Source organism: Ammospiza nelsoni, chromosome 7 (genome assembly GCF_027579445.1).
Source record: "Ammospiza nelsoni isolate bAmmNel1 chromosome 7, bAmmNel1.pri, whole genome shotgun sequence".
NCBI classification, from domain to species: domain Eukaryota; kingdom Metazoa; phylum Chordata; class Aves; order Passeriformes; family Passerellidae; genus Ammospiza; species Ammospiza nelsoni.
Window position 1 is genome coordinate 16,344,124 of NC_080639.1, and position 15,039 is coordinate 16,359,162.

The 15,039-nt window shown below is 37.0% G+C and overlaps 2 protein-coding genes across 2 annotated transcripts in view; one reads left to right on the top strand and one right to left on the bottom strand.

The window, feature by feature from the left end:
• Positions 1–5,177, top strand: part of CERKL (ceramide kinase like) — a 51,802-nt gene extending 46,625 nt beyond the window's left edge. The window contains exons 11-13 of the mRNA XM_059475599.1: positions 1,217–1,313; positions 2,457–2,623; positions 3,454–5,177. Coding sequence (XP_059331582.1) covers positions 1,217–1,313; positions 2,457–2,623; positions 3,454–3,535 — 346 coding nt within the window. The 3' untranslated portion in view covers positions 3,536–5,177. The remainder of the gene's footprint in view (positions 1–1,216; positions 1,314–2,456; positions 2,624–3,453) is intronic.
• Positions 4,842–15,039, bottom strand: part of ITGA4 (integrin subunit alpha 4) — a 34,664-nt gene continuing 24,466 nt past the window's right edge. The window contains exons 18-28 of the mRNA XM_059475593.1: positions 13,842–13,992; positions 13,039–13,137; positions 12,524–12,603; positions 12,101–12,187; positions 11,420–11,510; positions 10,630–10,737; positions 10,299–10,418; positions 8,791–8,910; positions 8,175–8,273; positions 7,849–7,968; positions 4,842–7,141 (exon numbers count right to left, since the gene is read on the bottom strand). Coding sequence (XP_059331576.1) covers positions 7,049–7,141; positions 7,849–7,968; positions 8,175–8,273; positions 8,791–8,910; positions 10,299–10,418; positions 10,630–10,737; positions 11,420–11,510; positions 12,101–12,187; positions 12,524–12,603; positions 13,039–13,137; positions 13,842–13,992 — 1,168 coding nt within the window. The 3' untranslated portion in view covers positions 4,842–7,048. The remainder of the gene's footprint in view (positions 7,142–7,848; positions 7,969–8,174; positions 8,274–8,790; positions 8,911–10,298; positions 10,419–10,629; positions 10,738–11,419; positions 11,511–12,100; positions 12,188–12,523; positions 12,604–13,038; positions 13,138–13,841; positions 13,993–15,039) is intronic.

A 15,039-nucleotide genomic window follows, 5' to 3' on the forward strand; every position in this document is an offset into this window, starting at 1 on the left:
TGAAAGGCCCTAGTGCTGAATGCCCAGTAGTCTGCTGTGCCCTTTTATTGAAACAAATATGATAAGGAGGCAACTTTTTAAATGTCATCATCGCTCTTTCCTGAATCAGCAAAGTACTGCTGTGCCAGGTGACTTGCTTGATGTTTATGTAACAATTATCCTCCCAGATAGTGCTGCTACCATAGTCTGAGAACTTTCCTGATGCACCTGTTCAGTGGCTAGCTGAACTATCCCATTCAGGGCTGGTAGGCTGGAAGTCATTTTTTTAAACACTCTTAAGATATTTTCCTAAGATAGCTGCTGAATAAATAAATAATTATATGTATGTATATAAGTGCAGAAGATAGGAAATACACCAGCTCTCTCCAGAAGGCAGTCTCAGCAGGGATTGCCATGTTCATCAGATACTCTTGTTGAACACTGATCTGTCCCTATAACTCAGATGGGACTTAGGCATGGTTGCATGGATATTCCAGTGAGTTTCTGTGCCCAAGTACATTCCATTAAGGAATGGGGGAACTGATACTGGCTCACAGTTCTCAGAGATGCTAAAATACCCATGGAGACTGGATACTGAGAGCCACAGAGCATCTGCACTGTGGGGGCTCTTCTTGTTTAATCTCTAGTACATGACTGTTTTGTGAAATGTATAAATAGAGCTGTACCAAGAGCTGCTATGAGAGTGTGAGTTGGAGATGGCAGCCTTGGTTAGGGCAGCATGGGTGTTGGTGGGGGGGTGGGGGAGCCCATCTGCACTGGCTCTGTGCTGGGGGGGCTCCCATGCACGATGGCACTGTTTTCTGGGTACAGCTCTGCCTCACAGCACTTATGGTAGCTGTTACTTGGTGCTGGAGAGAAAAGTAAAATGAGAAGTTTGTGATCCCTAATGTTTAAAAACCATCTATTAAGTAGAAAAGCAAGTTTTTCTTAGATTGTATGTATTGTATTCAACAAATTATGGCTATTGATAAAGAACTACAAGTTATTATTACAATGTATGCTATAAATATATTGATGCTGAATAACTTCACTGCATAATTTATATTGATCTATGGGGTGGGGGTCAGCAAAAATATTTGAAAAACCATTGAGACTATCCTATTAATTTACTCTTGTAGGCTTTTAAATTTTTTCTTTCTAATGTAGGCTATTGAAGAGCCTGCTGTACTTCCAAACTAGTGATGAAAGATAATTATCTTTTTGGTCTGCTTTTCAGGTTGAACAATGGAAGCATGGCTCTTATTGTTGTACAAAATACTTCTCGAACAGAGTTTATAAAGCATCTGAAAAGATACACCACTGCAAAAAATCAGGTACTGTTAATTTTTTCCTGGCGATTACGAAAAGAACAGTTAATCGTGAAAGTAGACAAGCTGCAAGAGTTAATGTTAGCATCCTCGTAAGGAGACTTAGCTTCCTGTCAGAATACATTAGCCCCTTTTTAGCTGATTTTTTTTTCTTTTTTTAAATCACTAGACTAATACAGATTAGCCTATTTCAGTCCATCTGTTGTGGTTTAAATTGTGTTTGTGTTGTACCATAGTTTTATGGGTGTAAAGCCCTTCCACCACAATAAGGAAATGCATGCTGTGTCTGAATTTTGTGTAGTGCAGAGATGAAAAATGCAGAACTGTGGGGGCATCACACAACTCTGTCAGAAATTGGTACAGTTCGTAATTTCAGCAGGTCATGGCATGCTCTGCTGGTAGCAGTGAGTTGTGAGCATTGATTTTTAGCAGGTATGTATCCCATCTAGTTATATTTGCAAAACTGTATTTCAAAATTGTAGTCATAATTCTGTCTTGGAAGAGAAAAATGAGATATTCGAACATAGATCTTATTGCTGTCTAAAGCCCCAGTGCATGGCCCAAGCACACTGGTACTCATTCAAGTGTTCTGGGATTATGTGAAATCACTGTAACAGGAAGGTTTGGGTTTGAATTCATCTACAGACAGGGAGTTTGGGGGAGAGATGGGTGACAATTCCAGGTGACAACATTAATGGCTGAATTGAGGAAATAGCTTAAGCTTTCCAGGCGTACTTTTGAAGGAATGCCTTGATTTTCTCTCTGCCTTTGTAGTTACAAATCAGACAAGGAGATGTGGGCCCTCCTTTAAGCTTGAGACAACCATTTACTAGAACTGTAACTAGCCTGGTTTAGGACAAGATGACTGGTAATGATGAGCAGAGCACAGGAAACAATCTGCTTGGACTTTCACATATTCTGAAAGTATTTGGAACACTGTTTTTTTTCCTGAGGCACTGTTTAGGATATAAACACCACATTAATATATAAGCACTAGCTGGAATATATAATGGCTCATGTGGTCAAAGCTTGAGTTAAATGTTCCTACTTAGAAAATGGGTTACTTTTGATTTCAAGTAACCCATTTTGTTTTGGGCTATCACCTCGTATCTTTAATTTTTATTTGCTGTTTTTCTGTGTTTGGTTTAGTTCAATTTTCCCTTTGTTGAGACCTACACAGTTCAAGAAGTAAAAGTACAACCAAGGCTTAAAAGTGGCCCTGATGCCAAGGAAAATGTGTGTCTGAGTGCAGAAGGAAACTACCCTTGGAATATAGATGGAGACCTAATGAAGGAAGCATCAGAGGTTCATGTCCGGTAAGGTTCAGTGTCCCATTTAGGGCCCACATACCCACAACAGATCAGTGCCGCAATCTCAGATGTGTCACATCTCTGTAGGGCACAGATGGTCCCACAGTCAGGTGAGTTAAATGCTCCTACACAGAACTGCTTGCACTGCAGGGTCTGGCTCTCCCACCATCGTTTGGGCCTCTGCCTTGGCTGCCCTGTGTTCATCTTTGGAAAGGTTTGTTATAACTCACATGGCCTTTCCTTCCCGGCGCTTCATCAGCTTCCACTCCACTTCTCCTCTTTCTTGTTACTTTACTACTTGTTTCTTCTTTCCTGCTACTTTACCCTTCCATTTCTTGGAGAACAGATGTATATAATGTGTCTCCATGAGGAGCTCCTTTTGGGACAAGGATTCCTACTTGGAAAGCAGCATGTGTAAGGTTAAGAAAAACATGTAGTTCTTCAATTGTGGAAATCTTAATGCTGCTTGAGAATAGTCCCCATATCCAGCTCTAAGAATGAGACTACAAATACATAGCAAATGGGAGGATTATCAGTGGAATTAGGGGGGCAGCAGCTCATTTTTCTGCAATGCACACAGGATTAGTTGAAGGCACACAGCTCAGAGTAAGTCTGGTCTGTAAAATAAAAGGCAGATCACGTTGTAGGGTATATAATATATTCTTCTAAAGATGAACCTATAGGAATTGTCAAAATGTAATTCTCCCTTTTATATGGATTTATTTCCATAATAAAGCTTGTACATATTCATTCTCCTTGCCAGTCTCAAAAGCAGCACACCCATTGCAAGAGTTGATGACACTTGATTGATAAAGTTTGACTTCCTTGCTTCCCAGGGTGCATCCTCAACTTATTGATCTCTATGGAGTGAACACTGATGACCTGGAGAGTTCCCAAGTGACGTGCAACTGCATATAGAAGGGACAAACTGGAGATTCTGTAATAAAGAATCCTGTTCTCACCCCTATGCACAGCTTTCCAAGGTCTGGACTTGTACTGATATCAGTTGTAGCACAAGTTTAATTGGTAAGGGTTAGGGTTTGTTCTAATTCTAGGTTTAAATTGTTATTAAATTATATATTTTAGCAGGTTCTATTTAACTGTATTGAAGGTATTAGGCTTTAAAAAGAAAAAGTGAAAATTGATTGTATTGGGTTTGAGAAGCGTCCATCAGAATAGAGGAATTTTTTTTTTCCATTAGTCTAGATTGTTTTAGATTGAGATACTTCTAAGTCTGCTGCTGCTATTTATGTTCTTAGGTAACTCAGTTCAGCACAGGGAAGAACCATACCTCTACTCACCAGCTCTAACTGAAGAATAGTGGCAAAATAAAAATATATGCATTTATTTTTTTAATCAACTGCTTATATTTCTAGTTATGATTTTTTAACGTTGCCTTAATATATTTTCTCTCAAAATGTTTCTAATCAAATAATACAAAAGAGTATGTTGATGTCCTGTATGGCTTTTCTTTGTTAAAATGTATTTTAAAACCTGCTCCTTGTATAAAATTAGTATTTTCTCTGTTTAGAATTGAAACGTTATTCAGCATAGTTTTTGTTGCTGCTGAGACTAAAGTTGTGATAAATAAGTTAATAGTTGACTTAAATTTTTATAATTTCCTTGTAGGGCATAAACATAATTTTTGAGTGTTTGTGGTTTTGGTATTTTACTTAATATTAAAGGCAATTATTTCAGAGGACAGCAAATTAAGGCTATATTATTTCTAGGAACTGGCTTCCTTTGAGGAAAAGTAGCACCTGTGTTTTGGCAGGACCATGGGTAACGAGCGTTTTCCTGGTCCCTCCTCTGGGAGCCGTTCAGAAGGCAGTGCACAAACGAAAGCTACCTTGGGCCAGGGCAAGACTGAGCTGGTTTTGGTGCTTTCTTCAGGAAGCTGTCAAGTGTAATGTGAAATCCAGTCTTTGTATGATGTTGCTAAATCAAGGGGTTAAGCCTGTTCAAGAGATTCTATAGCTACTATGATTTTAAATAGTTGTAAAAATTCTTATGTGTGATAAATACACAGGACTAAGTACCACACCTGAAGCACTGCAGGTGAGGATTTGGCTCCTAAACCCAAGCTATTGCCTGTTGTCCAAGTCACAGGCAGCAGTCTCCACTTAAAATTCATACTCTATCCCATCAAGTTATTTTAACATGCTAAGGCAATTCAAACTAAGCTTCTTTAAGTTGTTTAAAAGGGCATTCCAGCAACACTTAGTAGATTTAACTTATTTATTAAATGAAATTTAACAAAAGAATTGAATTTGCAGAATCAACAGCATTCATCTGTTAAACTTGTTTGGGTTTTTTTAAATAAAATGCAGTTGAGTAATACTTCATAATCTTGCCACCATCAGGACATTGTACATTCATTTTTTGTCAACTTGGTTTATAAAAGCTTCATAACTTTGCTTCATATCCTATGAAAAGGCAGCCAACATATACATGTTAACAATCAAACCTGAATAGAAAGTGTACAATTTCCAAGGCATCATTATCACATGTACTGACTTATGTAAACTATTTCAAAGATAAATAAAATGCTTTTGTTTCACTTCCTTGCATTGTTTGTACTCAAAAGAACATGAATGCTTCTTCCAGTATTTGAGGTATATTTTTCACAGTATGCTGTAATGTCAAGCTAATTTCTGTTCAAAGGTTTTTTTGGTTAAAGTGCAAAAATTCACTAAAGCCATTTGGAAGGTAAGCATTTTTGGTACAGTTTTCACACATATTTGCAAGAAAGTATTTAATTCTTGACATACTTTATTTTGCCTTTTTAAAAAAATATTTGCACATTCATTTGTCCTTGCACTGTAGATATTAGAGGAAAACATACTTTGGAGTGATCTACATCTTTGGCATCAAATTAAGTGAAAGGAAGATACAAAAATGGTCCCAAATACCTTTGGAATCTGTGGGCAACATGGCTTTTATGGCACCAAGCACTCTGGTAGCAGAAGTGCTTGCTGAAGGCACTTGCAGTGGGTTTGAGTTTCAGGCTAATTCCCACAGGATGGATGGTGCAGCTCTGAAGCCTTTGCACAGGGGACATTCCATTCTGGGTGCAGTTCACAAAGACATCCAAGGCTGGCCTCACTCTGTCCTTCTGCTGCAATAAATTCTGTCACTGAAAAAGCTGAACGTTCTCCAGCTCTTCTGGGGAGCAAAGGACGGTTTGTTGCCCTTGTGTTTTGTGCTGTTTCACCAAAGCTGGGTGGTAGTGCAAACTTAGCTAGCTGAAGAAACTTCCTGGAGTACAGAGCAGTGGTTTGATCCATGTTTCTGGTGAGTCCTTGCCTTTCTTCTGAGTGGCTGCTGAGGGTGCCTGTTTGGATGGTATTTATCTGACACCTTCCAAGAACCCAAGCTGCCTCTCCAAGTGACTTCCTTATTCAGTACTTTCTGAAGTACTTCATCTAAAGATAAAATTTGACCCATTGTGGTTGGCAGTTGGTGTCTTTTGGGTATTTGTGTCTCTGTTTTGTCAGATGAAGCCTGTCTTTTTTTCAGGTTCTGGAAGAATGCCAGCACTAAATCCTATAAAAAGTACTATAGAAAAGTCTGCAAATAAATATAAATAAATACTTGCTTTAAAAAAACCCACATAGAAATAATTCGTTGGAGAAGTCCAAAACCTTATGGCAGCACTGTCTGAGGAAAGGATGAAACAAGTAATTCGACCATGCTTGCAAGTACAATGTTATGGATGGCTACAAATTATATTCTCCAATACTTTAATCTTTCTACAGCTGCATCTCCAGGCTACCCCACACAATTCCCTGCTCTGAATTCACCTTTGGCCTTCCTGGTTCTGGCTTGCCTGGGTGTCTAAGTACCTTCAGTGATGTGGCTGTGCCTGTGAAGCCAAAGCTTACCTGCAGAAGCCCAGAGCTTCTGAGAACTGTTTTCTATGTCTGTGTGTCCTACTCACAGTCCTACGGGTTTGAGCTAATTTACCCTTGGTAAAATGCCAGACAAAGATGAGAGAGGATTTCTTCTTGAATGCCTGATCAAAATATTATTGAAACTTTAAAAATTATAGAATAACTCCTGCTAATGTGTTTGAGATCTTACTTTCCAGGATTGGCCAAAATTATTACTTTCTACAAATACTTCCTTTTGGTAAGTAATTCTTGTCTTTATCTTTAGTGTTCTTCTGTCTGTTTGAAACCAGATATATATATACACACATATATATATGGCATTTCAAATATTACTGGGAGACTTCAGAACAAACTGGTTTACCATTTTCATATTAGAACAGTACTGTAAGGTGTATCCTCCATACAGTTCAAGGAAATAAAGCATGTTTTGTAAGAGCAAGTAAGTTCAAGGTTTAGATTTCTTGTTGCTGATGTTTCTCCTGTGAATTAATCTGAATTTTAATTTCTTCATTTTAAAATCAAATGTTTATTTGCCATCTTAGTCATTTTTGTTCCCACTTTTAAAACTCCAGCTGTCTCTTCTGTTCTCATCCTGAGGGATCTGTTTGTATTTCCTTTTGAAGAAGCCAATCTGAAATAAATAATTTGGAATCTGTTGTCAGCAAATCTTTGTCATCAAATCTAAACCATAAAAGATTATTTAAAATAAAAATGCCTATGTATGGTATTTATGAAGTATGGTATTTGCAAGTGCTTTGTCATACCAAGTAATCAAGTGTTACTCATCAATCAAAAAAGTAGGTTTGCTTTTCCTTCTTTTAATTTTTGGGAGGCTAATGCTGTTCTGTATGGAGTAAAGGCTTGGGCTTGTGAACTTTAACAGTTCATGGAATCCAGTATTTTTAAAAATATGGTAATAAAATGTTAAATTTGTTTCATTTCTACATGTCCATGTAAAAATGATGGATGGAGAAAGTCTTCACATAGGTAAAGAAGTTAACAATCTCTCAATCACTTGTCAGAGGATCTGCATCCTTATTAGTTTTGTCTTTTACTTAGGCACAGAATTTTTTTAGTATTTATGTTGCAGTTTGAGATACCATATAAAATATTGTAAACGGATTTGTGGTGTTGAGCAACAGAAAATGTAGAACATACAGAAGATTAAATGAAATGAAAAAATGCAGAAACACTTTTGAAGAGCCCCAGGTTACAGGAGGAATTCTCTTTCTTTAGAAAGGACATAACATAATAAAATGTTATTTATTCTGTAATCCAAAAATCCTCCAACAGTATGAATTCCTGACTTGAAGCAAGTAAGGAATACTCAAAACTTACCTTCCACAATATAAATGAAAGAACCAATAACAAGGCAACACCAACTATTAAGCCGAGGGAAATAATTAGCACAGTAACACGGTATTTTGGCTTTTGGTGGTGCATTCCTTCCAAATAGACCTGAAAAACAGAAAATAAGCTTAGGGCTAATCATTGGGGGTTTTTCCCTAATAGATACTAAAAACTCTAGGAAAATTAATTAATTTTAAAAGTAATTAACGCTATTCACTGCTGGTGTATAGGTTTGTATAGAATTCTACAATATTAATTGCTATTAGTTTTTCTACTTTAACATGTTCAGCACAAATTCATAAGAGAATTCTTACATATGTGACTTGCTTTTCCTTGTGTAGTTCAATAACTTTTGCACTTTTTTCTGGCCAGGCCGTTGCTCTTACTTCAAACTTCAATGCTGATGCATCATCCTGATAAAAAATAAAAATAAAAATCTATATTTTAAAAGATAACTTTAACACACTGATTCCTGCCCAGCAAAAATGATAGCACAGCTGCTGACATAACCAGAATCTCACACAAACACAGAATGGTGCTTTTTTCTGAGCACAAAACAAATTAGTAACAGAAGCTGGAATGAAGCCAGGTTGGATTTTACTTAAGTCCACATCCATGCTGCTTTTCTTAGAAAAATACAATTATGAGTTGAAATTAAATCCCCATCCTACATAACCCAGCCAGAATAGGCAAAGCAATACATACCATAAAGTGACAAACTAAAATACATATTTTTGTTTTTCATACATTACCTTGAGCCTTAGCATTGGCAACATAAAATAAGTTAAAACCTAGAAGATTTAGATTTACTCATGTTTGAATCATGTTTCACTGATAGAAAACAAATACTAATACTTGAATTTATATGCAGGAAACACTGCAAATATGCCTTGAAATATTCCCCTCAAGTATGAAAAATTCATGTGTTACCATTTGTAGAAGTAAAGGAGTAGCCTCCAGATGCAAGTGAACAGTTGCTTCTTTTCCACTCTCCATGTTTCCCAGCGTGCAGTGTATTTGCAAGCAAAGGCTGTCATTCTTCATGCAGTACTGTACAAGGGAGGGAAAGATTAAAACTTAACTTTATCAACTATATAATCTTAAAGACAATAAAAACTGACTAAAAAGGATTCATGTTTATTCTTGAAAACTCAGGATATAACTTGAGGTTGTCATCCATCACTGTCATTCCAGAGGTGCTAAAGGTAAAGTAACAAGAGACCAACCTAATTGTTATACAAAATACATAATTTTTATTAAAAATTCAGTTATTTTAAGACTGAAAAAGAACAAGTGTCATAATTTGTTTATATATTTAGGGTTTATTTTTACACTGTTATTTCAAATTAGCTTTTATCAATAATGATGAATGACAATAACTCTTTGCTATCCAGTGCAAACAGTGTAATTGGTTGATCCTTACATTTGTACATTAACAACTAGTACCACTTCACATAGCTTTGGAGAAGACAAAAACACAAGGCTGTACATGATTATGTTTATTATATCTTTAACATTATTCTTTATCCAAGACTACCATGCTGAATACTGACTGGATATTCTAGTGCAGGCTTTATCTCAATCATTGGCTGATATTTCTTGTAATGTGCTTACTTAAAAATCCCAAATTAACAATTTTCAAAAAGAGGTAGGGTTTTTTTGTTTGTTGTTGTTATTTTTTGAGATGACAGATTAAATAATGTTGTACTTTGTCAAAGACAAAGTGGAGGAAACAGATTCCTATGAGGACAAAGCCCCAGCAATGCAATGCTAACATAGCAGCTGTGGTTTGGACTGTGGAGAGGAGTGTCTGATCTCCAGCAGGGTCTGTGAGCAGGAACAGAGGGATGAGCTGGAACGGGCCACACATGTATGGCACTCTCCCAGCCTCCCAAACATTTTTAATCGCTTCCCAGCCAAATATGATTTTCACGTATTTTGTAATTCTTGACTTCCATTAACTTGTATAGTCTTCCTTGGAATTCAGTTATTTTTAACATCTGGGTTTTTTTTTTAAAACCTGGCTCCTGTTAGTTATGTTTGCTGGCACTCCTTTGATGAGGAAAAGACAATGAATATTTGATCTGCATACCTCATGTAATTAAAATAAAGCCTGTTTTTCCCTTATGCATCATTTCTGTTTGTTACTGAATTTCCTCTGCCATTCTGCTTGCCCACTCATTCAGTTCCATACCCCTCTGGCAGTTTTTTGTAGGTGTCTGTCATCCACCCTGACTTCAGCAATGTGTCATTAATCAACTTTCTCAGCTCAGTTCTCACCCTTTCACTAAAGTCACTTATGACTATCCTGAACTTACCACAGGTCCCACCACACATCCTTGGAAGATGACTCTGTGACTTCATTATATAAGATACACTCTTTTCTTAAGGCTTATTCATACAGTCATTTCCCACTGATGCCAAAAGACAGAGCTTACCATGTGCCTCTTAGTAGGCTTTGAAAAGAAAGTGATGACATCCTTTAATATGCTTTCATTTTTTTCTGTTGCAGTACAGTCTCTGGGATATTCATTATAGAAGCAGTGTCCAGCTGATGTCTGAAAATAAATATAACATCATTATTAAAAATGTAAATTTTATTTCCAGAATTCTGAAACACATGGGGCTGAAGATGATCCTGTTCTAGTTCACTCTGTTTCACCATGGCTAGCAAATCAAACACAGACTGAGGGCCTAGCTGACTTTGTTTTGCTTCTCTTTTTCATAGAATTCATACAGCTACTAATACATAAAGTTGCTTTTGCTTACCTTGATATCCAATGGGTTGAATAATTTGATGTCCCTGGGTGGAAAAGCATTTGGTATCATTATTTCCAAGCTGGTATTGGGAGACATGCTTGGTCCTGCACTGATAACCTTGTGGGGAAGAGGTGAAGAGTTCAACAGTTAAAACTTCAAGGTAGCTATTCAGGGAACAAAACTGCACATATATAAATACATAAAACTGCACAGAATGGGGTAGCAGCTGCTCTGTGTGCTGTCAGGAAAGTGGATTGTGCTAGGAGTGTTAACATCTTGTTCATTCATTCTGTGGGCTTACTGAGCCCTTCCCTCCTCCAGAGCTGATGAGTAAGTAGTGCTAATCTCTGATGAGTACCTGAGCTCATGCAGACTGCCTGCCAGGAGAGGATGCAAAAGGAACTAGGGGAGATTTATGTCCCCATTCCTGCTTTTAATCCACTGAGGACAAATTTCATGCCATAGGTACTCTTACAAGAAGCTCCTAATTCCTTTTTCTTACCATAATTCCTTTTGAAGTGTTTCTGAAAGGAAGAAGTGGCAAGTCAGAACTGCTCTAGCATTTTCAATCCTGTTTGTGTTAGGAAATTTTTCTCTGATCACTCCGTGGAAGACTTGCCAGGCCAAAAAAAGTTTTCTAAGAGGGATTAAGAGCAACTTCCCATCACTAATGCACAAAAATTACTCATGGTGCCCTCATACTCTTAAGTTTCCTTACTGACTGTCTAGACTATCATTAGATGCACTAAACATTAACCTTCAAACAAGGATGACAGGGTTTACAAAGGAAAACTCTTACATGGAAAGTGAAGTTGATATTTTCCTTCATACATGTCACTGCTGAATCTTTCTCTTCTGCTCCATAAACAAATGAGGTTGGTGACACGAACCTACAATGGTTTAGAAATTGTTAATAAACAGAATTCCTACATGTCATTAGCATAGCTTTCTGCTTCATGCTACCTCCAGTAAGACTGGTTGTAAGAAAACATCCAAGTTTGCTTTTAAGTAGATCTAAGAACATAAGAGTAGAAATCATCTGCCTTTGGAATAGAAACCCTCTACATTTGTACTTTCCTCTGAAAAAGGCCAATGAATCATAAGAAGTCATAAATCCTCACCAAAGCTACACTCAATGAATGCCCCACAACAAACCCATATCATGGTTCATGTTAAGCAAAAAATCTGAGGATCTGTTATGCTCTGATTAAACACATATTTCTGGAAAAGAAATCCACTTTTTAAGACATGTTAGTCTGTTCAGAGACAAGTTTGATGCACCACAGACACCAACGGTCTCACCCCACAGCAGTGGAAAAAAGCTCTTACAAGTGTCTAAGTCAGTGCCCAGGACAGCTGTGCCAACTCAGTCCCAGGATTTTTTAGCTATGTCACACTTCTGCTTAAAGACTCAGTGAATTTAGAACAGTAACAAGACAACAGTTCTGTGATGTGCAGGTAATACCAATAGGGGACTCACCCATGAGTATTTAACTCCACCTCATATTTTAGAGGTATAGGTAAAGTCAGCGTGTTATCCAGCAACATGTTCCCATCTTCATTTTTACTACAAAAATGCAAAGAGAAAAATCTGCATTGAAGGCACCATCATAAGCTATTCACTATTTCTGTAAAAAATATTAAGCAGACCTTTTAGCTTATTAGAATAAACATATTTAATTGGTAACAACATGTCAGGCATTAATGCCCCCCACATTTTTACAGGCAGAAACCTACTAATAATTTAAATGTCTATCACCTATTTTCTTTTTGTAGTTTCTCTTTCTCTATTTGATTTGCAGCCAATTTACTTCCTTGCAATCCTGCTTTGCTGGGTCTTTCCAGTTATCTGTTTTCCAAAGCTAGTAGTATTTTTCATTGAGCAATTTTTATTAGACTTTACCAGGTAGCATTAATGGTGATGTTGAGGTCCTCATCTGCTCTGGTTAACGAGCTTGCATCCAAGAGGAAACTATAATCCAGCTGTAGAACAAACAAAATTTTCCTTATATTAAATGATAGTGTATCTTGACATAGTTTCAATGCAAATATTTTATTAAGCTCATTTAGAACTCTCTGCCCTAAAAAATTCAGAACTAAGGAAATACTTAATTTTTGTGTCTTCTAGTCCCTTTCTATTGACCTAACACATATGTCCATGGCATTGGTCAGCCCACTTGTCTAGAAGCCAAGCACAATCAGTCAATGCACAAAACAAACACTGTTGGCCCTTAATGAATTATTTCAGGGAGTGTTTAAGCAATTAATTTAAAAGTAGCAGGAGAGATACAGATACCAACATGATAAGAGATGGTAGTTGGGAATGAAGAAGAGAGCCAGAGATTTTTTTCCCCCCATGAAAATCCTCATAGAAAATTTAGGGTGTTTCTAAAGATAGGAACTCCATTTGCAGCTTACCTTTGAGTTGTGATCCACATATAAATAGCCAACACTGCACTCAAGTGTCACTGCATTAATTTCTTTATCTAATACTGCACAATGTATCTGTTTTTCTTCCTAAAATAAAGGACAAGTTACTAATGATTAAAATAAAAAAGGTGTTTTTTTCAAACATTTCAAATTACATGCACACACTAAAATTGGGTGCTTTATATTTTCCTGAACCAGGTGTTTGTTATTTCACTGATGCCAATATCCAGAACGCCCATGATCACTTTAACATAATAGATTCTATTGATTATTGTATCAGTTACTTCATCTGCTTCCTGATTTACTGAAGCTAAGGCACATGCACCAGACCCAGACCCACCCATGTTAAAAGCCAACTCACCAAGATGGATCTGGGGCATTCTACATGGAGAACAGTTATTTTTAAAATGCAGAAGGAGAGCACAGTTAGATTTATGACTTTTTGTATGCTTGTGTATTTGGGAAATATTCTGTGAGATCTTTGTGATCACTGAAAACATGACCATAAGCCAAAAAACAGCTGTAATATCCTGAAAATATTTTAAAAACTTTTTTTTTATTATTTAGTTGTTACTGAAATTATGTAAATCATCTGTATTGATAAATTGCACTTGATTTAGGTAGCTAGAAGTCTAAGAATCTAAAAATTGATGCTTTGGCAGCTTTTGATGAAGGGTCATAGGTTCAGTATCTAAAGAAACTCAACAATTCATAAACGGAATTTGAAAAACACCAGGCAGAAAAATAAAAATATCAAAGGATTACTGTTTGAGAGATTTTTTTTTCCTTACCAATTCTAAAACTCGAATGTAATAAAGACCTTTAGGGATCTGAACATGGAGGAGAGTTTCATATGCATCATCTCCAACATTAAGCAGAGAAATGTTCAACAATAAAGTCTTCACACTTCCAACACCAAGGTATGTTTTCTTTTTGTGAGACCTATAAAAATAATTACAATGTAAATGGAAAGTAATTTTAGAAACAGCCTGTAGGCAAAGCTGCTCTTTTAGGTAGTTTCAGTTGGTTCTGACAAAGCTCAGCTGGAGATGTAAGGGAAGGTTTTACTCCATTCTGTGACTAAGGTAGGACACCAGTTATGTGATGGTCACCCCTGAAAGGCTGGAGTGGTTACTGAGGGAGCAAGGGAATTGTCCTCAGTCCAGCTGTGCTCCTGGCCTTTACAAGTCCTTTCCTTTACAGGCCAGAATAGCAATGTGTCACTGCTACAGCATTTTCAGATGTTATTTCAACATTCACTCTTTGCACTCAAATGTGGGACTGAGTTAATGTGAAGAGGGGCAGAGTGAACATGCCTCTCTTATGATCTGTGTAATGTTCTATATTCATGTTACAAGTACAGACACCCCGTCGGGGGCTGAAAGTAAACTTCAGCTTGACATTAAAGTTTAATTAAGACTTGCAGAAAGGGTGCCTAGAAATAGACATTTATCAGATATTCTGGCTCGAAACCAAAGCATTAGTCACTGAACACCTTTGGGAAAGAAGCTGGCACTTACAAAAGCAACAGAAGGCAAAAGCACTGCATAAGCAGATAGGTTCCAAGACAAAAGCAAATTAAAGAAAAACACAATGTTAACATTTTGGTAGCTTGTCAAGTTTAGGTTAAATTGGAACGTTGTTTTAGCACTTATATACCCAGCACTCACTCCTCTTACCCACGTTAAAGCCAAGCTCATTAACAATATGCTGTCACAAAGATGCCTCCCAGCTTAACACACAAGTACACAAAAGCACCAGGTGCACATCTGGGACTACAACAAAGCTGAACCAGAGCTTTTCCCCAGTAATCATATTTCATTCTTCATTAAAAAATGCATGATGCAGACTAGAAACTTACAGGGCAGGCCAAAATCTAAGCAATTTAAACAAAACATGATAGTGTATACATGAAGACTTGCTACTCAGAAAATAAAGCATTACATTGCCATCCCTATTTGATTTCATTCTTTTAAAGCCAAAGGTGGT